General features: G+C 41.9%; 1 protein-coding gene across 2 annotated transcripts in view; it reads right to left on the reverse strand.

Annotated features, from left to right (window-relative positions):
* Positions 1–21775: 21775 nt before the first annotated feature.
* The window catches only part of LOC137278153 (ras-specific guanine nucleotide-releasing factor 2-like), an 802775-nt gene continuing 799012 nt past the window's right edge, over positions 21776–25538 (reverse strand). For both annotated transcript variants that reach the window (XM_067810323.1, XM_067810322.1), the window contains one exon: positions 21776–24515. In XM_067810323.1, the coding sequence (XP_067666424.1) occupies positions 24399–24515 (117 nt within the window). In that variant the 3' untranslated portion in view covers positions 21776–24398. The remainder of the gene's footprint in view (positions 24516–25538) is intronic.

The raw sequence follows: 25538 nt of genomic DNA on the forward strand, positions 1-25538 counted from the left end.
GGGATACATCAAGGTTTGGAAATAGGTAAAAATGTGAACTGGAGCTACAGGTTTTAAAGCCACCTTAAATGATAGAGGAGGGTTCCTGATGGAGTGCTACAGGGTCAACACACAGTTTCGTGAAAGTCAACTTTGGCACCCCAGGAAGGTTAATCCCGTGAAAAGGTCATAGGGGATACATCATGGTTTGGAAATAGGTGAAAATGTGAATCGGAGATAGAGCCCTTAAAACCAGCTCAAATGATAGAGGAGGGTTCCTGATGGAGTGCTAGAGTGTACAAACACAGTTTTGTGAAGGTCAACTTTGGCACCCCAGAACGGGTAATGACGTGAAAGGGTAATAGTGGATACATCATGGTTTGGAAATAGGTCAAAATGGGAATCGGAGATACAGGTTTTTAAACCAGCTCAAATGATAGAGGAGGGTTCCTGATGGAGTGCTAGAGGGTCAAAACACAGTTTCGTGAAAGTCAACTTTGGCACCCCAGAACGGGTAATGACGTGAAAGGGTCATAGGGGATACATCATGGTTTGGAAATAGGTGAAAATGTGAATCGGAGATAGAGCCCTTAAAACCAGCTCTAATGATAGAGGAGGGTTCCTGATGGAGTGGTAGAGGGTCCAAACACAGTTTTGTGAAAGTCAAATTTGGCACCCCAGGAAGGGTAATCCCGTGAAAGGGTCATAGGGGATACATCATGGTTTGGAAATAGGTAACAATGTGAAACGGAGTTACAGCTCTCAAAACCAGCTCAAATGATAGAGGAGGGTTCCTGATGGAGTGCTACAGGGTCCAAACACAGTTTCGTGAAAGTCAGCTTTGGCACCCCAGTAAGGGTAATCCCGTGAAAGGGTCAAAGGGGATACATCATTGTTTGGAAATAGGTAAAAATGTGAATCGGAGCTACAGCTCTCAAAACCAGCTCAAATGAGAGAGGAGGGTTCCTGATGGAGTGCTACAGGGTCCAAACACAGTTTTGTGAAAGTCAACTTTGGCACACCAGCAAGGATAATCCCGTGAAAGGGTAATAGTGGATACATCATGGTTGGGAAATAGGTAAAAATGTGACTCGGAGATACAGGTTTTAAAAGCAGCTCAAATGATAGAGGAGGGTTCCTGATGGAGTGCTAGAGGGTCCAAACACAGTTTCGTGAAAGTCAACTTTGGCACCCCCGGAAGGGTAACCTGTGAAAAGGTCATAGGGGATACATCATGGTTTGGAAATAGGTGAAAATGTGAATGGGAGATAGAGCCCTTAAAACCAGCTCTAATGATAGAGGATTGTTCCTGATGGAGTGCTAGAGTGTACAAACACAGTTTTGTGAAGGTCAACTTTAGCACCCCAGGAAGGGTAATCCCGTGAAAGGGTCAAAGGGGATACATCAAGGTTTGGAAATAGGTAAAAATGTGAACTGGAGCTACAGGTTTTAAAGCCACCTTAAATGATAGAGGAGGGTTCCTGATGGAGTGCTAGAGGGTCAACACACAGTTTCGTGAAAGTCAACTTTGGCACCCCAGGAAGGGTAATCCCGTGAAAAGGTCATAGGGGATACATCATGGTTTGGAAATAGGTGAAAATGTGAATCGGAGATAGAGCCCTTAAAACCAGCTCAAATGATAGAGGAGGGTTCCTGATGGAGTGCTAGAGTGTACAAACACAGTTTTGTGAAGGTCAACTTTGGCACCCCAGAACGGGTAATGACGTGAAAGGGTAATAGTGGATACATCATGGTTTGGAAATAGTAAAAAATGTGAATCGGAGCTACAGGTTTTAAAAGCAGCTCAAACGATAGCGGAGGGTTCCTGATGGAGTGCTAGAGTGTCAAAACACAGTTTCGTGAAAGTCAACTTTGGCACCATATGAAGGGTAATCCCGTGAAAGGGTCATAGGGGATACATCATGGTTGGGAAATAGGTAAAAATGTGAATCGGAACTACAGCTCTCAAAACTAGCTCAAATGACAGAGGAGGGTTCCTGATGGAGTGCTAGAGGGTACAAACACAGTTTCATGAAAGTGAACTTTGGCACCCCAGGAAGGGTGATCCCTTGAAAGGGTAATAGTGGATTTATCAAGGTTTGGAAATAGGTAAAAATGTGACTCGGAGATACAGGTTTTTAAAGCAGCTCAAATGATAGAGGAGGGTTCCTGATGGAGTGCTAGAGGGTCAAAACACAGTTTCGTGAAAGTCAACTTTGGCACCCCAGAACGGGTAATGACGTGAAAGGGTCATAGGGGATACATCATGGTTTGGAAATAGGTGAAAATGTGAATCGGAGATAGAGCCCTTAAAACCACCTCTAATGATAGAGGAGGGTTCCTGATGGAGTGGTAGAGGGTCCAAACACAGTTTTGTGAAAGTCAAATTTGGCACCCCAGGAAGGGTAATCCCGTGAAAGGGTCATAGGGGATACATCATGGTTTGGAAATAGGTAACAATGTGAAATTGAGTAACAGGTCTCAAAACCAGCTCAAATGATAGAGGAGGGTTCCTGATGGAGTGCTAGAGGGTCCAAACACAGTTTCGTGAAAGTCAACTTTGGCACCCCAGTAAGGGTAATCCCGTGAAAGGGTCAAAGGGGATACATCATTGTTTGGAAATAGGTAAAAATGTGAATCGGAGCTACAGCTCTCAAAACCAGCTCAAATGAGAGAGGAGGGTTCCTGATGGAGTGCTACAGGGTCCAAACACAGTTTTGTGAAAGTCAACTTTGGCACCCCAGCAAGGATAATCCCGTGAAAGGGTAATAGTGGATACATCATGGTTGGGAAATAGGTAAAAATGTGACTCGGAGATACAGGTTTTAAAAGCAGCTCAAATGATAGAGGAGGGTTCCTGATGGAGTGCTAGAGGGTCCAAACACAGTTTCGTGAAAGTCAACTTTGGCACCCCATAACGGGTAATGACGTGAAAGGGTAATAGTGGATACATCATGGTTGGGAAATAGGTAAAAATGTGAATCGGAGCTACAGCTCTCACAACCAGCTCAAATGATAGAGGAGAGTTCCTGATGGAGTGCTAGAGGGTCAAAACACAGTTTCGTGAAAGTCAACTTTGGAACCCCAGGAAGGGTAACCCCTTGAAAGGGTCATAGGGGATACATCATGGTTTGGAAATAGGTGAAAATGTGAATCGGAGATAGAGCCCTTAAAACCAGCTCAAATGATAGAGGAGGGTTCCTGATGGAGTGCTAGAGGGTCCAAACACAGTTTCGTGAAAGTCAACTTTGGCACCCCAGGAAGGGTAATCCCGTGAAAGGGTCAAAGGGGGATACATCATGGTTTGGAAATAGGTCAAAATGTGAATCGGAGCTACAGTTCTAAAAACCAGCTCAAATGATAGAGGAGGGTTCCTGATGGAGTGCTAGAGTGTACAAACACAGTTTCGTGAAAGTCAACTTTGGCACCCGAGGAAGGGTAATCCCGTGAAAGGGTCATGGTGGATACATCATGGTTTGGAAATAGGTGAAAATGTGAATGGGACATAGAGCCCTTAAAACCAGCTCAAATGATAGAGGAGGGTTCCTGATGGAGTGCTAGAGTGTACAAACACAGTTTTGTGAAGGTCAACCTTGGCACCCCAGAACGGGTAATGACGTGAGAGGGTAATAGTGGATACATCATGGTTTGGAAATAGGTAGAAATGTGAATCGGAGCTACAGCTCTCAAAACCAGCTCAAATGATAGAGGAGGGTTCTTGATGGAGTGCTAGAGGGTCCAAACACAGTTTCGTGAAAGTCAACTTTGGCACCCCATAACGGGTAATGACGTGAAAGGGTAATAGTGGATACATCATGGTTGGGAAATTGGAAAAATGTGAATCAGAACCACAGCTCTCAAAACCAGCTCAAATGATAGAGGAGGGTTCCTGATGGAGTGCTAGAGATTTAACAAACAGTTTCGTGAAGGTGAACTTTGGCACCCCAGGAAGGGTAATCCCGTGAAAGGGAAATAGTGGATACATCATGGTTTGGAAATAGGTAAAAATGTGAACCGGAGCTACAGGTTTTAAAACAACCTCCAATGATAGAGGAGGGTTCCTGATGGAGTGCTAGAGGGTACAAACACAGTTTCGTGAAAGTCAACTTTGACACCCCGGGAAGGGTAATCACGTCAAAGGGAAATAGGGGAAACATCATGGTTTGGAAATAGGTAAAAAGGTGAATCGGAGCTACAGGTTTTAAAACCACTTCAAATGATAGAGGAGGGATCCTGATGGAGTGCTAGAGGGTCCAAACACAGTTTCGTGAAAGTCAACTTTGGCACCCCAGGAAGGGTAATCACGTCAAAGGGAAATAGGGGAAACATCATGGTTTGGAAATAGGTAAAAAGGTGAATCGGAGCTACAGGTTTTAAAACCACTTCAAATGATAGAGGAGGGTTCCTGATGGAGTGCTAGAGGGTCAAAACACAGTTTCGTGAAAGTCAACCTTGGGACCGTAGGAAGGGTTATACCGTGAAAGGGAAATAGTGGATACATCACGGTTTGGAAATAGGTAGAAATGTGACTCGGATGTACAGATCTCAAAACCAGCTCAAATGATAGAGGAGGGTTCCTGATGGAGTGCTAGAGGGTCCAAACACAATTTCGTGAAAGTCAAATTTAGAACCTCAGGAAGGGTAATCCCGTGAAAGGGTCATAGTGGATACATCATGGTTTGGAAAAAGGTAAAAAGGTGAATCGGAACTACAGCTTTTAAAACCAGCTCAAATGATAGAGGAGGGTTCCTGATGGAGTGCTAGAGATTTAACAAACAGTTTCGTGAAGGTGAACTTTGGCACCCCAGGAAGGGTAATCCCGTGAAAGGGAAATAGTGGATACATCATGGTTTGGAAATAGGTAAAAATGTGAACCGGAGCTACAGGTTTTAAAACAACCTCCAATGATAGAGGAGGGTTCCTGATGGAGTGCTAGAGGGTCCAAACACAGTTTCGTGAAAGTCAACTTTGACACCCCGGGAAGGGTAATCACGTCAAAGGGAAATAGGGGAAACATCATGGTTTGGAAATAGGTAAAAAGGTGAATCGGATCTACAGGTTTTAAAACCACTTCAAATGATAGAGGAGGGATCCTGATGGAGTGCTAGAGGGTCCAAACACAGTTTCGTGAAAGTCAACTTTGGCACCCCAGGAAGGGTAATCACGTCAAAGGGAAATAGGGGAAACATCATGGTTTGGAAATAGGTAAAAAGGTGAATCGGAGCTACAGGTTTTAAAACCACTTCAAATGATAGAGGAGGGTTCCTGATGGAGTGCTAGAGGGTCAAAACACAGTTTCGTGAAAGTCAACCTTGGGACCGTAGGAAGGGTTATACCGTGAAAGGGTAATAGTGGATACATCACGGTTTGGAAATAGGTAGAAATGTGACTCGGATGTACAGATCTCAAAACCAGCTCAAATGATAGAGGAGGGTTCCTGATGGAGTGCTAGAGGGTCCAAACACAGTTTCGTGAAAGTCAACCTTGGCACCCTCGGAAGGGTAATCCCTTGAAAGGGTCATAGTGGATACATCATGGTTTCTAAATAGGTAAAAAGGTGAATCGGAGCTACAGGTTTTTAAGCCACCTCAAATGATAGAGGAGGGTTCCTGATGGAGTGCTAGAATGTCCAAACACAGTTTCGTGAAATTCAACTTTGGTACCCCAGGAAGGGTAATCCCGTGAAAGGGTCATAGGGGATACATCATGGTTTGGAAATAGGTAAAAATTTGAATCGGAGCTACAGGTTTTAAAACCAGCTCAAATGATAGAGGAGGGTTCCTGATGGAGTGCTAGAGGGTCCAAACACAAATTTGTCAAACTCAACTTTGGCACCCCAGGAAGGATAATCCCGTGAAAGTATAATAGTGGATACATCATGGTTTCGAAATAGGTGAAAATGTGAATCAGAGCTACAGCTCTCACAACCAGCTCAAATGATAGAGGAGGGTTCCTGATGGAGTGCTAGAGGGTCCAAACACAGTTTCGTGAAAGTCAACCTTGGCACCCTAGGAAAGGTAATCCCTTGAAAGGGTCATAGTGGATACATCATGGTTTCTAAATAGGTAAAAAGGTGAATCGGAGCTACAGGTATTAATGCCACCTCAAATGATAGAGGAGGGTTCCTGATGGAGGGTCCAAACACAATTTCGTGAAAGTCAAATTTAGAACCTCAGGAAGGGTAATCCCGTGAAAGGGTCACAGTGGAAACATCATGGTTTGGAAAAAGGTAAAGAGGTGAATCGGAACTACAGCTTTTAAAACCAGCTCAAATGATAGAGGAGGGTTCCTGATGGAGTGCTAGAGATTTAACAAACAGTTTCGTGAAGGTGAACTTTGCCACCCCAGGAAGGGTAATCCCGTGAAAGGGTCATAGGGGATACATCATGGTTTGGAAATAGGCAAAAAGGTGAATCGGAGCTACAGGTTTTTAAGCCACCTCAAATGATAGAGGAGGGTTCCTGATGGAGTGCTAGAATGTCCAAACACAGTTTCGTGAAATTCAACTTTGGTACCCCAGGAAGGGTAATCAAGTGAAAGGGTAATAGTGGATACATCACGGTTTGGAAATAGGTAAAAATGTGAATCGGAGGTAGAGTTCTGAAAACCAGCTCAAACGATAGAGGAAGGTTCCTGATTGAGTGCTAGACGTTCAACAAACAGTTTCGTGAAAGTCATCTTTGGCACCCCAGGAAGGGTAATCCCGTGAAGGGGTAAAAGGGGATACATCACGGTTTGGAAATAGGTAAAAATGTGACTCGGATGTACAGATCTTAAAACCAGCTCAAATGATAGAGGAGGGTTCCTGATGGAGTGCTAGAGATTTAACAAACAGTTTCGTGAAGGTGAACTTTGGCACCCCAGGAAGGGTAATCCCGTGAAAGGGTCATAGGGGATACATCATGGTTTGGAAATAGGCAAAAAGGTGAATCGGAGCTACAGGTTTTTAAGCCACCTCAAATGATAGAGGAGGGTTCCTGATGGAGTGCTAGAATGTCCAAACACAGTTTCGTGAAATTCAACTTTGGTACCCCAGGAAGGGTAATCAAGTGAAAGGGTAATAGTGGATACATCACGGTTTGGAAATAGGTAAAAATGTGAATCGGAGGTAGAGTTCTGAAAACCAGCTCAAACGATAGAGGAAGGTTCCTGATTGAGTGCTAGACGTTCAACAAACAGTTTCGTGAAAGTCATCTTTGGCACCCCAGGAAGGGTAATCCCGTGAAGGGGTAAAAGGGGATACATCACGGTTTGGAAATAGGTAAAAATGTGACTCGGATGTACAGATCTTAAAACCAGCACAAATGATAGAGGAGGGTTCCTGATGGAGTGCTAGAGGGTCCAAACACAGTTTCGTGAAAGTCAACTTTGGCACCCCAGGAAGGGTAATCCCGTGAAAGGGTCATAGGGGATACATCATGGTTTGGAAGTAGGTAGAAAGGTGAATCGGATCTACAGGTTTTGAAACCACCTCAAATGATAGAGGAGGGTTCCTGATGGAGTGCTAGAGGGTCCAAACACAGTTTCGTGAAAGTCAACTTTGGCACCCCAGGGAGTGAAATCCCATGAAAGTATACTGGTGGATACATCATGGTTTGGAAATAGGTATAAATGTGAATCGGATCTACAGTTCTAAAAACCAGCTCAAATGATAGAGGAGGGTTTCTGATGGAGTGCTAGACGGTCAAAACACAGTTTCGTGAAAGTCAACTTTGGCACCCCAGCAAGGGTAATCCCGTGAAAGGGTAATAGTGGATACATCATGGTTTGGAAATAGTAAAAAATGTGAACTGGAGCTACAGCTCTTAAAAGCAGCTCAAATGATAGAGGAGGGTTCCTGATGGAGTGCTAGAGGGTCCAAACACAGTTTCGTGAAAGTCAACTTTGGCACCCTAGGAAGGGTAATCTCTTGAAAGGGTCATAGTGGATACATCATGGTTTGGAAATAGGTAAAAATGTGAACTGGAGCTACAGGTTTTAAAAGCACCCTAAATGATAGAGGAGGGTTCCTGATGGAGTGCTAGAGGGTCAACACACAGTTTCGTGAAAGTCAACTTTGGCACCCCCGGAAGGGTAACCTGTGAAAAGGTCATAGGGGATACATCATGGTTTGGAAATAGGTGAAAATGTGAATGGGAGATAGAGCCCTTAAAACCAGCTCTAATGATAGAGGATTGTTCCTGATGGAGTGCTAGAGTGTACAAACACAGTTTTGTGAAGGTCAACTTTAGCACCCCAGGAAGGGTAATCCCGTGAAAGGGTCAAAGGGGATACATCAAGGTTTGGAAATAGGTAAAAATGTGAACTGGAGCTACAGGTTTTAAAGCCACCTTAAATGATAGAGGAGGGTTCCTGATGGAGTGCTACAGGGTCAACACACAGTTTCGTGAAAGTCAACTTTGGCACCCCAGGAAGGTTAATCCCGTGAAAAGGTCATAGGGGATACATAATGGTTTGGAAATAGGTGAAAATGTGAATCGGAGATAGAGCCCTTAAAACCAGCTCAAATGATAGAGGAGGGTTCCTGATGGAGTGCTAGAGTGTACAAACACAGTTTTGTGAAGGTCAACTTTGGCACCCCAGAACGGGTAATGACGTGAAAGGGTAATAGTGGATACATCATGGTTTGGAAATAGGTCAAAATGTGAATCGGAGATACAGGTTTTTAAAGCAGCTCAAATGATAGAGGAGGGTTCCTGATGGAGTGCTAGAGGGTCAAAACACAGTTTCGTGAAAGTCAACTTTGGCACCCCAGAACGGGTAATGACGTGAAAGGGTCATAGGGGATACATCATGGTTTGGAAATAGGTGAAAATGTGAATCGGAGATAGAGCCCTTAAAACCACCTCTAATGATAGAGGAGGGTTCCTGATGGAGTGGTAGAGGGTCCAAACACAGTTTTGTGAAAGTCAAATTTGGCACCCCAGGAAGGGTAATCCCGTGAAAGGGTCATAGGGGATACATCATGGTTTGGAAATAGGTAACAATGTGAAACGGAGTTACAGCTCTCAAAACCAGCTCAAATGATAGAGGAGGGTTCCTGATGGAGTGCTACAGGGTCCAAACACAGTTTCGTGAAAGTCAACTTTGGCACCCCAGTAAGGGTAATCCCGTGAAAGGGTCAAAGGGGATACATCATTGTTTGGAAATAGGTAAAAATGTGAATCGGAGCTACAGCTCTCAAAACCAGCTCAAATGAGAGAGGAGGGTTCCTGATGGAGTGCTACAGGGTCCAAACACAGTTTTGTGAAAGTCAACTTTGGCACACCAGCAAGGATAATCCCGTGAAAGGGTAATAGTGGATACATCATGGTTGGGAAATAGGTAAAAATGTGACTCGGAGATACAGGTTTTAAAAGCAGCTCAAATGATAGAGGAGGGTTCCTGATGGAGTGCTAGAGGGTCAACACACAGTTTCGTGAAAGTCAACTTTGGCACCCCCGGAAGGGTAACCTGTGAAAAGGTCATAGGGGATACATCATGGTTTGGAAATAGGTGAAAATGTGAATGGGAGATAGAGCCCTTAAAACCAGCTCTAATGATAGAGGATTGTTCCTGATGGAGTGCTAGAGTGTACAAACACAGTTTTGTGAAGGTCAACTTTAGCACCCCAGGAAGGGTAATCCCGTGAAAGGGTCAAAGGGGATACATCAAGGTTTGGAAATAGGTAAAAATGTGAACTGGAGCTACAGGTTTTAAAGCCACCTTAAATGATAGAGGAGGGTTCCTGATGGAGTGCTAGAGGGTCAACACACAGTTTCGTGAAAGTCAACTTTGGCACCCCAGGAAGGGTAATCCCGTGAAAAGGTCATAGGGGATACATCATGGTTTGGAAATAGGTGAAAATGTGAATCGGAGATAGAGCCCTTAAAACCAGCTCAAATGATAGAGGAGGGTTCCTGATGGAGTGCTAGAGTGTACAAACACAGTTTTGTGAAGGTCAACTTTGGCACCCCAGAACGGGTAATGACGTGAAAGGGTAATAGTGGATACATCATGGTTTGGAAATAGGTCAAAATGTGAATCGGAGCTACAGGTTTTAAAAGCAGCTCAAACGATAGCGGAGGGTTCCTGATGGAGTGCTAGAGTGTCAAAACACAGTTTCGTGAAAGTCAACTTTGGCACCCTATGAAGGGTAATCCCGTGAAAGGGTCATAGGGGATACATCATGGTTGGGAAATAGGTAAAAATGTGAATCGGAACTACAGCTCTCAAATCTAGCTCAAATGACAGAGGAGGGTTCCTGATGGAGTGCTAGAGGGTACAAACACAGTTTCATGAAAGTGAACTTTGGCACCCCAGGAAGGGTGATCCCGTGAAAGGGTAATAGTGGATTTATCAAGGTTTGGAAATAGGTAAAAATGTGACTCGGAGATACAGGTTTTTAAAGCAGCTCAAATGATAGAGGAGGGTTCCTGATGGAGTGCTAGAGGGTCAAAACACAGTTTCGTGAAAGTCAACTTTGGCACCCCAGAACGGGTAATGACGTGAAAGGGTCATAGGGGATACATCATGGTTTGGAAATAGGTGAAAATGTGAATCGGAGATAGAGCCCTTAAAACCACCTCTAATGATAGAGGAGGGTTCCTGATGGAGTGGTAGAGGGTCCAAACACAGTTTTGTGAAAGTCAAATTTGGCACCCCAGTAAGGGTAATCCCGTGAAAGGGTCAAAGGGGATACATCATTGTTTGGAAATAGGTAAAAATGTGAATCGGAGCTACAGCTCTCAAAACCAGCTCAAATGAGAGAGGAGGGTTCCTGATGGAGTGCTACAGGGTCCAAACACAGTTTTGTGAAAGTCAACTTTGGCACCCCAGCAAGGATAATCCCGTGAAAGGGTAATAGTGGATACATCATGGTTGGGAAATAGGTAAAAATGTGACTCGGAGATACAGGTTTTAAAAGCAGCTCAAATGATAGAGGAGGGTTCCTGATGGAGTGCTAGAGGGTCCAAACACAGTTTCGTGAAAGTCAACTTTGGCACCCCATAACGGGTAATGACGTGAAAGGGTAATAGTGGATACATCATGGTTGGGAAATAGGTAAAAATGTGAATCGGAGCTACAGCTCTCACAACCAGCTCAAATGATAGAGGAGAGTTCCTGATGGAGTGCTAGAGAGTCAAAACACAGTTTCGTGAAAGTCAACTTTGGAACCCCTGGAAGGGTAACCCCTTGAAAGGGTCATAGGGGATACATCATGGTTTGGAAATAGGTGAAAATGTGAATCGGAGATAGAGCCCTTAAAACCAGCTCAAATGATAGAGGAGGGTTCCTGATGGAGTGCTAGAGGGTCCAAACACAGTTTCGTGAAAGTCAACTTTGGCACCCCAGGAAGGGTAATCCCGTGAAAGGGGAAAGGTGGATACATCATGTTTTGGAAATAGGTCAAAATGTGAATCGGAGCTACAGCTCACAGAACCAGCTCAAATGATAGAGGAGAGTTCCTGATGGAGTGCTAGAGGGTCAAAACACAGTTTCGTGAAAGTCAACTTTGGAACCCGAGGAAGGGTAATCCCTTGAAAGGGTCATAGGGGATACATCATGGTTTGGAAATAGGTGAAAATGTGAATCGGAGATAGAGCCCTTAAAACCTGCTCAAATGATAGAGGAGGGTTCCTGATGGAGTGCTAGAGTGTACAAACACAGTTTTGTGAAGGTCAACTTTGGCACCCCAGAACGGGTAATGACGTGAGAGGGTAATAGTGGATACATCATGGTTTGGAAATAGGTAAAAATGTGAATCGGAACTACAGCTCTCAAAACCAGCTCAAATGATAGAGGAGGGTTCCTGATGGAGTGCTAGAGGGTCCAAACACAGTTTCGTGAAAGTCAACTTTGGCACCCCAGAACGGGTAATGACGTGAAAGAGTAATAGTGGATACATCATGGTTTGGAAATAGGTGAAAATGTGAATCGGAGATAGAGCCCTTAAAACCTGCTCAAATGATAGAGGAGGGTTCCTGATGGAGTGCTAGAGGGTCCAAACACAGTTTCGTGAAAGTCAACTTTGGCACCCCAGGAAGGGTAATGACGTGAAAGGGTAATAGTGGATACATCATGGTTGGGAAATTGGTAAAAATGTGAATCGGAACCACAGCTCTCAAAACCAGCTCAAATGATAGAGGAGGGTTCCTGATGGAGCGCTAGAGGGTCCAAACACAGTTTCGTGAAAGTCAACTTTGGCACCCCAGGAAGGGTAATCCCGTGAAAGGGGAAAAGTGGATACATCATGTTTTGGAAATAGGTAAAAATGTGAATCGGAGCTACAGCTCACACAACCAGCTCAAATGATAGAGGAGAGTTCCTGATGGAGTGCTAGAGGGTCAAAACACAGTTTCGTGAAAGTCAACTTTGGAACCCCAGGAAGGGTAACCCCTTGAAAGGGTCATAGGGGATACATCATGGTTTGGAAATAGGTGAAAATGTGAATCGGAGATAGAGCCCTTAAAACCAGCTCAAATGATAGAGGAGGGTTCCTGATGGAGTGCTAGAGGGTCCAAACACAGTTTCGTGAAAGTCAACTTTGGCACCCCAGGAAGGGTAATCCCGTGAAAGGGTCAAAGGGGGATACATCATGGTTTGGAAATAGGTAAAAATGTGAATCGGAGCTACAGTTCTAAAAACCAGCTCAAATGATAGAGGAGGGTTCCTGATGGAGTGCTAGAGTGTACAAACACAGTTTCGTGAAAGTCAACTTTGGCACCCGAGGAAGGGTAATCCCGTGAAAGGGTCATGGTGGATACATCATGGTTTGGAAATAGGTGAAAATGTGAATGGGACATAGAGCCCTTAAAACCAGCTCAAATGATAGAGGAGGGTTCCTGATGGAGTGCTAGAGTGTACAAACACAGTTTTGTGAAGGTCAACCTTGGCACCCCAGAACGGGTAATGACGTGAGAGGGTAATAGTGGATACATCATGGTTTGGAAATAGGTAGAAATGTGAATCGGAGCTACAGCTCTCAAAACCAGCTCAAATGATAGAGGAGGGTTCCTGATGGAGTGCTAGAGGGTCCAAACACAGTTTCGTGAAAGTCAACTTTGGCACCCCAGGAAGGGTGATCCCGTGAAAGGGGAAAGGTGGATACATCATGTTTTGGAAATAGGTCAAAATGTGAATCGGAGCTACAGCTCACAGAACCAGCTCAAATGATAGAGGAGAGTTCCTGATGGAGTGCTAGAGGGTCAAAACACAGTTTCGTGAAAGTCAACTTTGGAACCCGAGGAAGGGTAATCCCTTGAAAGGGTCATAGGGGATACATCATGGTTTGGAAATAGGTGAAAATGTGAATCGGAGATAGAGCCCTTAAAACCTGCTCAAATGATAGAGGAGGGTTCCTGATGGAGTGCTAGAGTGTACAAACACAGTTTTGTGAAGGTCAACTTTGGCACCCCAGAACGGGTAATGACGTGAGAGGGTAATAGTGGATACATCATGGTTTGGAAATAGGTAAAAATGTGAATCGGAACTACAGCTCTCAAAACCAGCTCAAATGATAGAGGAGGGTTCCTGATGGAGTGCTAGAGGGTCCAAACACAGTTTCGTGAAAGTCAACTTTGGCACCCCAGGAAGGGTAATGACGTGAAAGGGTAATAGTGGATACATCATGGTTGGGAAATTGGTAAAAATGTGAATCGGAACCACAGCTCTCAAAACCAGCTCAAATGATAGAGGAGGGTTCCTGATGGAGTGCTAGAGGGTCCAAACACAGTTTCGTGAAAGTCAACTTTGGCACCCCAGGAAGGGTAATCCCGTGAAAGGGGAAAAGTGGATACATCATGTTTTGGAAATAGGTGAAAATGTGAATCGGATCTACAGCTCACACAACCAGCTCAAATGATAGAGGAGAGTTCCTGATGGAGTGCTAGAGGGTCCAAACACAGTTTCGTGAAAGTCAACTTTGGCACCCCATAACGGGTAATGACTTGAAAGGGTAATAGTGGATACATCATGGTTGGGAAATAGGTAAAAATGTGAATCGGAACCACAGCTCTCAAAACCAGCTCAAATGATAGAGGAGGGTTCCTGATGGAGTGCTAGAGGGTCCAAACACAGTTTCGTGAAAGTCAACTTTGGCACCCCAGGAAGGGTAATCCCGTGAAAGGGGAAAAGTGGATACATCATGGTTTGGAAATAGGTAAAAATGTGAATCGGAGCTACAGCTCACACAACCAGCTCAAATGATAGAGGAGAGTTCCTGATGGAGTGCTAGAGGGTCAAAACACAGTTTCGTGAAAGTCAACTTTGGAACCCGAGGAAGGGTAATCCCTTGAAAGGGTCATAGGGGATACATCATGGTTTGGAAATAGGTGAAAATGTGAATCGGAGATAGAGCCCTTAAAACCTGCTCAAATGATAGAGGAGGGTTCCTGATGGAGTGCTAGAGTGTACAAACACAGTTTTGTGAAGGTCAACTTTGGCACCCCAGAACGGGTAATGACGTGAAAGGGTAATAGTGGATACATCATGGTTTGGAAATAGGTGAAAATGTGAATCGGAGATAGAGCCCTTAAAACCTGCTCAAATGATAGAGGAGGGTTCCTGATGGAGTGCTAGAGGGTCCAAACACAGTTTCGTGAAAGTCAACTTTGGCACCCCAGGAAGGGTAATGACGTGAAAGGGTAATAGTGGATACATCATGGTTGGGAAATTGGTAAAAATGTGAATCGGAACCACAGCTCTCAAAACCAGCTCAAATGATAGAGGAGGGTTCCTGATGGAGCGCTAGAGGGTCCAAACACAGTTTCGTGAAAGTCAACTTTGGCACCCCAGGAAGGGTAATCCCGTGAAAGGGGAAAAGTGGATACATCATGTTTTGGAAATAGGTAAAAATGTGAATCGGAGCTACAGCTCACACAACCAGCTCAAATGATAGAGGAGAGTTCCTGATGGAGTGCTAGAGGGTCAAAACACAGTTTCGTGAAAGTCAACTTTGGAACCCCAGGAAGGGTAACCCCTTGAAAGGGTCATAGGGGATACATCATGGTTTGGAAATAGGTGAAAATGTGAATCGGAGATAGAGCCCTTAAAACCAGCTCAAATGATAGAGGAGGGTTCCTGATGGAGTGCTAGAGTGTACAAACACAGTTTTTGTACTATCTAAATGGTTTCACACCTTCCTTTATGCCTTGCCTGGGCCTGCTCAAGGCCTGTCATGTAAACACTACGTTTCAATATTGAATAGAGCCCTACTTTCGGTGCTGCCTGCTTCGTTTCAACAGAACCCGAAAGTCTCCAGAGGTTGTATGTTGGTAGACAGCACTGTAGTCATCCACACATTTGCAATGGTTTGCAAATCTACGTTGACATCATTGTGGGCTGCAGATACATTTGCATTTTGTACTATTTCGTACTATTTTGTACTACTTAAATGGTTTTCCACAATCCTGCACACCGGGCCAAGAAGAATTCAACGCCTGTAATGGAGAAACGTCAACCAATATAGTAGTAACCCTGTAATGTGTAGACAGTACGTTCCAATATTGGACAAATCCCTACTTTCGGTGCTGCCTGCTTCGTTCAAAATGTACCCGAAAGTCTCCAAACTTTGTTTGTAGGTAGACAAAATTGTCCATTCACATTTTGTCCAAATTTTCTACTATCTAAATGGTTTCACACCTTCCTTTATGCCTTGCCTGGGCCTGCTCAAGTACTGTCATGTAAACACTACGTTCCAATATTGAATAGAGCCCTACTTTCGGTGCTGCCTGCTTCGTTTCAACAGAACCCGAAAGTCTCCAGAGGTTGTATGTTGGTAGACAACACTGTAGTCATCCATACATTTGCAATGGTTTGCAAATCTACGTTGACATCATTGTGGGCTGCAGATACATTTGCATTTTGTACTATTTCGTACTATTTTCTACTACTTAAATGGTTTTCCACAATCCTGAACACCCGAGCCAAGAAGAATTCAACGCCTGTAATGTAGAAACGTCGACCAATATAGTAGTAACCCTGTAATGTGTAGACAGTATGTTCCAATATTGGACAAATCCCTACTTTCGGTGCTGCCTGCTTCGTTCAAAATGTACCCGAAAGTCTCCAAACTTTGTTTGTAGGTAGACAAAATTGTCCATTCACATTTTGTCCAAACTTTCTACTATCTAAATGGTTTCACACCTTCCTTTATGCCTTGCCTGGGCCTGCTCAAGGCCTGTCATGTAAACACTACGTTCCAATATGGAATAGAGCCCTACTTTCGGTGCTGCCTGCTTCGTTTCAACAGAACCCGAAAGTCTCCAGAGGTTGTATGTTGGTAGACAACACTGTAGTCATCCATACATTTGCAATGGTTTGCAAATCTACGTTGACATCATTGTGGGCTGCAGATACATTTGCATTTTGTACTATTTCGTACTATTTTGTACTACTTAAATGGTTTTCCACAATCCTGCACACCGGGTCAAGAAGAATTCAACGCCTGTAATGGAGAAACGTCGACCAATATAGTAGTAACCCTGTAATGTGTAGACAGTACGTTCCAATATTGGACAAATCCCTACTTTCGGTGCTGCCTGCTTCGTTCAAAATGTACCCGAAAGTCTCCAAACTTTGTTTGTAGGTAGACAAAATTGTCCATTCACATTTTGTCCAAATTTTCTACTATCTAAATGGTTTCACACCTTCCTTTATGCCTTGCCTGGGCCTGCTCAAGGCCTGTCATGTAAACACTACGTTCCAATATTGAATAGAGCCCTACTTTCGGTGCTGCCTGCTTCGTTCGAAATGTACCCGAAAGTCTCCAAACTTTGTTTGTAGGTAGACAAATTTGTCCATTCACATTTTGTCCAAATTTTCTACTATCTAAATGGTTTCACACCTTCCTTTATGCCTTGCCTGGGCCTGCTCAAGGCCTGACATGTAAACACTAGGTTCCAATATTGAATAGAGCCCTACTTTCGGTGCTGCCTGCTTCGTTTCAACAGAACCCGAAAGTCTCCAGAGGTTGTATGTTGGTAGACAACACTATAGTCATCCATACATTTGCAATGGTTTGCAAATCTACGTTGACATCATTGTGGGCTGCAGATACATTTGCATTTTGTACTATTTCGTACTATTTTCTACTACTTAAATGGTTTTCCACAATCCTGCACACCGGGCCAAGAAGAATTCAACGCCTGTAATGGAGAAACGTCGACCAATATAGTAGTAACCCTGTAATGTGTAGACAGTACGTTCCAATATTGGACAAATCCCTACTTTCGGTGCTGCCTGCTTCGTTCAAAATGTACCCGAAAGTCTCCAAACTTTGTTTGTAGGTAAACAAAATTGTCCATTTACATTTTGTCCAAATTTTCTACTATCTAAATGGTTTCACACCTTCCTTTATGCCTTGCCTGGGCCTGCTCAAGGCCTGTCATGTAAACACTACGTTTCAATATGGAATAGAGCCCTACTTTCGGTGCTGCCTGCTTCGTTCCAACAGAACCCGAAAGTCTCCAGAGGTTGTATGTTGGTAGACAGCACTGTAGTACATTTGCAATGGTTTGCAAATCTACGTTGACATCATTGTGGGCTGCAGATACATTTGCATTTTGTACTATTTCGTACTATTTTCTACTACTTAAATGGTTTTCCACAATCCTGCACACCGGGCCAAGAAGAATTCAACGCCTGTAATGGAGAAACGTCGACCAATATAGGAGAAAGCACCGCTCTCGGTGCTGCACATTTCTTTCAACTACTACCCTCTAATGTGTAGACAGGAAGTTCCAATATTGGAACACCTACTTTCGGTGCTGCCTGCTTCGTTCAAAATGTACCCGAAAGTCTCTAAACTTTGTTTGTAGGTAGACAAAATTGTCCATTCATATTTTGTCCAAATTTTCTACTATCTAAATGGTTTCACACCTTCCTTTATGCCTTGCCTGGGCCTGCTCAAGTACTGTCATGTAAACACTACGTTCCAATATTGAATAGAGCCCTACTTTCGGTGCTGCCTGCTTCGTTTCAACAGAACCCGAAAGTCTCCAGAGGTTGTATGTTGGTAGACAACACTGTAGTCATCCATACATTTGCAATGGTTTGCAAATCTACGTTGACATCATTGTGGGCTGCAGATACATTTGCATTTTGTACTATTTCGTACTATTTTCTACTACTTAAATGGTTTTCCACAATCCTGAACACCCGAGCCAAGAAGAATTCAACGCCTGTAATGTAGAAACGTCGACCAATATAGTAGTAACCCTGTAATGTGTAGACAGTATGTTCCAATATTGGACAAATCCCTACTTTCGGTGCTGCCTGCTTCGTTCAAAATGTACCCGAAAGTCTCCAAACTTTGTTTGTAGGTAGACAAAATTGTCCATTCACATTTTGTCCAAACTTTCTACTATCTAAATGGTTTCACACCTTCCTTTATGCCTTGCCTGGGCCTGCTCAAGGCCTGTCATGTAAACACTACGTTCCAATATGGAATAGAGCCCTACTTTCGGTGCTGCCTGCTTCGTTTCAACAGAACCCGAAAGTCTCCAGAGGTTGTATGTTGGTAGACAACACTGTAGTCATCCATACATTTGCAATGGTTTGCAAATCTACGTTGACATCATTGTGGGCTGCAGATACATTTGCATTTTGTACTATTTCGTACTATTTTGTACTACTTAAATGGTTTTCCACAATCCTGCACACCGGGTCAAGAAGAATTCAACGCCTGTAATGGAGAAACGTCGACCAATATAGTAGTAACCCTGTAATGTGTAGACAGTACGTTCCAATATTGGACAAATCCCTACTTTCGGTGCTGCCTGCTTCGTTCAAAATGTACCCGAAAGTCTCCAAACTTTGTTTGTAGGTAGACAAAATTGTCCATTCACATTTTGTCCAAATTTTCTACTATCTAAATGGTTTCACACCTTCCTTTATGCCTTGCCTGGGCCTGCTCAAGGCCTGTCATGTAAACACTACGTTCCAATATTGAATAGAGCCCTACTTTCGGTGCTGCCTGCTTCGTTCGAAATGTACCCGAAAGTCTCCAAACTTTGTTTGTAGGTAGACAAATTTGTCCATTCACATTTTGTCCAAATTTTCTACTATCTAAATGGTTTCACACCTTCCTTTATGCCTTGCCTGGGCCTGCTCAAGGCCTGACATGTAAACACTAGGTTCCAATATTGAATAGAGCCCTACTTTCGGTGCTGCCTGCTTCGTTTCAACAGAACCCGAAAGTCTCCAGAGGTTGTATGTTGGTAGACAACACTATAGTCATCCATACATTTGCAATGGTTTGCAAATCTACGTTGACATCATTGTGGGCTGCAGATACATTTGCATTTTGTACTATTTCGTACTATTTTCTACTACTTAAATGGTTTTCCACAATCCTGCACACCGGGCCAAGAAGAATTCAACGCCTGTAATGGAGAAACGTCGACCAATATAGTAGTAACCCTGTAATGTGTAGACAGTACGTTCCAATATTGGACAAATCCCTACTTTCGGTGCTGCCTGCTTCGTTCAAAATGTACCCGAAAGTCTCCAAACTTTGTTTGTAGGTAAACAAAATTGTCCATTTACATTTTGTCCAAATTTTCTACTATCTAAATGGTTTCACACCTTCCTTTATGCCTTGCCTGGGCCTGCTCAAGGCCTGTCATGTAAACACTACGTTTCAATATGGAATAGAGCCCTACTTTCGGTGCTGCCTGCTTCGTTCCAACAGAACCCGAAAGTCTCCAGAGGTTGTATGTTGGTAGACAGCACTGTAGTACATTTGCAATGGTTTGCAAATCTACGTTGACATCATTGTGGGCTGCAGATACATTTGCATTTTGTACTATTTCGTACTATTTTCTACTACTTAAATGGTTTTCCACAATCCTGCACACCGGGCCAAGAAGAATTCAACGCCTGTAATGGAGAAACGTCGACCAATATAGGAGAAAGCACCGCTCTCGGTGCTGCACATTTCTTTCAACTACTACCCTCTAATGTGTAGACAGGAAGTTCCAATATTGGAACACCTACTTTCGGTGCTGCCTGCTTCGTTCAAAATGTACCCGAAAGTCTCTAAACTTTGTTTGTAGGTAGACAAAATTGTCCATTCATATTTTGTCCAAATTTTCTACTATCTAAATGGTTTCACACCTTCCTTTATGCCTTGCCTGGGCCTGCTCAAAGCCTGTAATGTAAACACCACGTTCCAATAGTGAATAGAGCCCTACTTTCGGTGCTGGCTTCATTAAATGTACTATAACTTAACAACATTTCATGTTTTGATTTGATTTTATTGATCATTAATAAAGGTGTCACTTTCCTTTGACCACTAGTTTAGCATTGAAATATTCATTATGAAATCCAGAAATTCAGTTGAAACGCTCATGAAAAAAATGTCAAGATCATGCCTCACATATTTTACCTATCATGAGTTATTATTGATTATGCATGTAGACATATAAACCAGAAGTAAGTTTCTCTCTATATTAGGTCATCTCTTGTTTTCCTAGAATAACCACATTTGAGGTTTTTGTTTTGTGAGGATAGGTTTTACCTTTCACTACTAAGACCTCGTACTAGGTTTGACTTTTCATTAATAAGACCTCTTACCAGGTTTTACTTTCTGCACTCATCAACATTTTGGTGGTCATGGAAACCATGTCTTCCAGCAAGACAATGTGCATGCTGATACTGTCAGAGCAACTACACAGACTTTCATACAAACTCTTCAATAGCCTGCCCTCAGTCCAGACTTACATGTGGGGAGACTCACTGATGTGCAACCAAGGCCGAGAACTGTAGCTGAACTCTTTTAGGTGTATCATCAAGTCTGGATGCATGGTCCTATGGCCTTCATCAACCGTCTCATCCATTCTTGATATTTTTGTGTTTGCTGTTTATTGGCACCAATTATTTATCACAATGTTCATAATTTCTCTCGATATTGCTGCCATTAAAACAAAAATAAACATTAAGTTTGTATAAATTATAACAAACTTTGTCTTCCAAACTTCATCTTTTTCTTGTGTTATTTGCCTCCACACTTGTGCCTCATGGTTCTTATAATATAGACAGGAGGAAGAATACTCAGAGTCAGAATTTTGAACATTTGATAAAGCAATGAACAACAAATATTTTAAGAATAAGCAAACATTGGAAATAATGCTATTTATTTCCAGGTCACTACAATGTTGGGATCCATACTTTACAAAAAATGTCCTAAAACAGCATACTATTACAACACTTAATGAAACACCCCTAAAATAGCAACAAATGAAGAAAAGAAACAGTACTTAGATAAAATGATAATTCTTAAAAATCTGGGAAACATCATATATGCAGCAGCTACTTGATAGCTTGAGGAATAATTAATGCCCTCTGGTCATTGTGTCACACATTCAACCTATCACACATAGTAGTTATCAACATATTAAATTAGTGGGATAAATCAAGAAGAATTCAGCATTAAGGAGCTATTCAGAGAACAATCCTCAGGGGGTAAAACTGGCATTTGATGGACATAAACCATATTGTGTTACAGTAACTATTCAAATATGGAGCACTATAGTAGCAGTAGATACTGCAACCAATGACATTCTTGCTAAAGCATTTAGCAGGCTACTTTATGGTCTTTGTACTAAGATTTATGATGACATTTTGAAATACTCTAAACGTATTCTGATACTCTACAAACTTAGATATTTGAGATTCACACTTTTCGTAATAATTGAAAAGAGGATTGCCTTAGCAATCACACATGCACTAGAATGCAAGCAAATAGACATTATTAAAAAAGGAAAATGCATAAAAATTACAACTCTAATCTAGCAGTTGCACTAGTGGTCACAGTCTTAGCACTTGTGTGCAAGAATCAATAGAGATCAGATTACATCATCTATGAAACAAGCCTTGACTGCAACCTCCACAAGTAGACACTTGTTTCAGCACAGACAATACAAGATACAAGATTCAATGAGAGGTTGTAGAGCAGGTCTGTCTTCAGTATTGAGGCATGCTTAACATTGAACATGGCAGGGTACAGTTTTGTGTTCAAGAGGATGAACAATTTTGAGCTGGCTGCAAAATAGCTTGGGGAGCATTTTGTGACAATGGTCAATTTCACTGATAGGTGTCCAGGCAAATCTTACTGTGATACAGTATCAAGAGCAAAACTTTTACATCAATCTGCCTGCCGTTTGTGCAACTACATGGTCCAGGATTGACATTCAAAATGAAAATGCAATGCCCCATACTGTCATTCTGACATACAACCCAGCATTGATATTATTGCCTTCTCATTACACACGTTTGAAACCAAAAGAACATATTTGGGAGGAACTGGGAAGGTGAATGTGACAGCAGATGACTCTAACAAGAAGCAGAGCCCATATTCTTGAACCGATCGAAGCCCTAAGAAAATTTGATAGTGGCCAGTGCATTAAGAATGAGCCTAAGCAGGTTGCAGGGCTATAACAGTTTTGAGAATAGCTAGCAACTTTAACGATGGTGACAACAGTTTTATCACTGTGAATTATTAACAGGAATGATTTTTTTATGGATGGACAGCTTTTATTGGAATGAATGTGATATTTTGGTGTGATCAAGGTTATTAAAACCCAACAGTTGCAATCATTATCTAATCAAGACCATGAATACATCAGATGTTTCATGGATAACAACTTTTTTTATTCTGTACACGTTTCAGAGCTAATTCTTGATCCTTCATCAAGTGAATGCTGAGTCATTCATCACCACTTAGAATAGTATGTAAACATACATTATTTTGAAAGAAGTATTTATTAAATCTGAATCTATCATATAGGGGACACTGAAGGAAATAAAGAAAAGGATCCTCTCGAGTGTTTCCACAGGAGCTGGTTCAACTGTCTGACAAATATGTATCAAACAATTGAGAGCTAAGATTGCTGCAGCACAGATGCCAACGATAGAGAAGAATTTGATCTCGTCTGGGACCAAACGATATATATATTTTGAATGCTGGGTATAATGTCATGTCACAAGATATAGATTTCCTAAACTGTGACAATGGCTCAGCATTTCTAATATTGATGTCTAGTGAATTCCATGCCTTAACAGCAGATAGAAGAAAAGAATTATTGAAGTGAGACACATGCATTACACTGGAGATCAGAGTTTCACAAATTACAGTGACTTTGATTAGAAACATTTGGTGGTATCCATATTGAGAGATATTGTGGGGTTAACCCATCTACCATTTCGTAAAACATGAGCATAAAGTTTTTCGTGACTTATGCATTTCACTGCGAATGTAATAGTCCCAGGGGCATCTAATTGTAGCTTCCCTATCATATGACCCTGCTCCTTAGTAAAATTATCCCAGATGGTACCTAGTCAAAAATAGGCAAACAAATTTTGACAAGTATCTAATCAATATGTTTTTGCCATTTTCTAACATCTTGTCAAATCAGACCAAGGCACTCAAATAACACATCCATTGCAAATTATAAAGAAGTTGTTCATCCATTAAAAATCATTCATCTCCTGAGCTTCTAAATGCTATTAAATTTTGTAATATGGATGATAGCAGTATGATGCACATCTTCATCATAATAATAGTGTAAAATGTCATGTTTTTTTGCTTGTTTGAGTATATTATAACATTGAGTGGCCATAGGTCTTACCAGAGGCCTAGATGTGTTTTTTATTCCTATTTTTCTGTCAATGTACAATCTTAACTATATCAACATATAAAGTGTCTCTACATTGTATTTGAAATCAGTATTATAGTGGCAACTGAGTACATCAGTTTGAAAGAGGTAAACATGTAGCTCCATGAAAATGGATATAATGGTCTCTAGGTGGACTCACATCTTTTCTTCATTATTCACAATAGCTTTTGCCCTTGAGTATGTTAGAATGGGTTGAGTATACACAGGAAGACATGGAATGAAAACAATTGTGTAGTTACCAGACAAACATCTATTATCAAACATTGTAACTTTTTATCTTATTTACTACTATGTTTATAAATCTTGACTTACCCTGAACAGTATTTATCCACATCCACATTCCCATAAACAATTTAAAAGAACAACACCAACTTTGTCATTCCTGAATCTGTTGTAGGACTTCTGCATTTGGAAAATGTTGACAGAGAGCAAATATCTTTACTTTTTTATCCCCATAAAATGAATGCACAATGCCTTGAAGAGTGAGGCCAAATGTAAAATCTCCTACACTGGGGATTACACTTTCCCAGTAAAGTAGATTAAAGTACTTCTGGGGGCAATACATGGTCCCTATGGGACACTTTGCACTTTATTGAGGAAAATGTAATCCTGAACATAACATTTGTTACATCTTCATAACAGTTTATGACGTTTTTTGTATCTTGACAACAGCAGCAATAGAGATGAGATTTGGAGATACCTCAATGCTCTTCTTCGTAGTTTGAATTCTGTGTCCGTCACATGAAAGGTTTGACATCTTAATCATTGTGGTGCTGCTACAACTGACAATCGTGACTGTTTTGGCTCTATTTCTAGTGAAGCCTTGTAAGTCTGTTCCTCATCAAGTAGGTTCAATGGGTCAAGCAGATAATTTGTAACCTGAAAATGATGTTTGAAAAATGATGATATATATACATTATGTCTAACAGCACACATTACATCAAGTACCTCCATTATTTTGGTACTAAAGATCACATACTGTCAACCAACTCTGACATTGGATAGAAAATAACAATCTAGATGGAATCATCCTTATTAGATTTCATGCTTTTAACACATGATACTTTAAATCACAAAATTGATATATTTGAAATGTTGGGAAACGGGAAAATGTTAAACTGAATACATAGACCAAATATAAGCATTTTTTGTGAAAAAATGTTGTACCATTGTACTGTAGCTCATCAAAACAGGTACCAGGTTGACAAGAGTCATCAGAAAATGACATATCCCCCCAGCCCCACATGTTTGAAAGAACAAATCATCTGACAGTTACTTGATGTATTTTTAGACTAAGTTCAAATCATTTCCATCAAAAAATTGAAAAATATAAATGCCAAACAGCAAAAGATCAAGATCTGCATAGAAACTGAGAAAATAATAAATGAAAAAAAATGTAAATAGCAAAGACACCACTTTGGGGTCTGCCTCATGTGCCAAGTTTTGATGAAAGATATTAAGAAGTTTTCAAGTTCTCTGGAAATCGTGCCCATCCCTGCCTTCTGGGACTAAGTCTGAATCGTTTCCATGGAAACACAGAATCAGAAGATGACATATCCCCTGCCCCACATCATCTGACAGTTACTTGATGATTTTTCTGACTATGTTAGAATTGTTTCCATATAAACAATCAAAAATATAACTGCCAAATATCTGTAAACAGCAAAAGGCACCACTACAAGAACTGTCTTATGTATATGCCAAGTTCTGTTGAAAGATATCCAATGGTTTTTGAGTTTTGATCCAGAAACAAAGACCTTTCCTCCCTTTTGAGACTTAGTCTGAATCATTTCCATGGAAACCCAAAACGTTAAAATGACAAAAATCTGGAAAAAGCAAAAGGCACCACTTTGAGGTCTGCCTCACATATTGAGAAAGGTTTGCTGAAGGATGTTAAGAAGT

Source organism: Haliotis asinina, chromosome 3 (genome assembly GCF_037392515.1).
Source record: "Haliotis asinina isolate JCU_RB_2024 chromosome 3, JCU_Hal_asi_v2, whole genome shotgun sequence".
In the NCBI taxonomy this organism is placed as follows: domain Eukaryota; kingdom Metazoa; phylum Mollusca; class Gastropoda; order Lepetellida; family Haliotidae; genus Haliotis; species Haliotis asinina.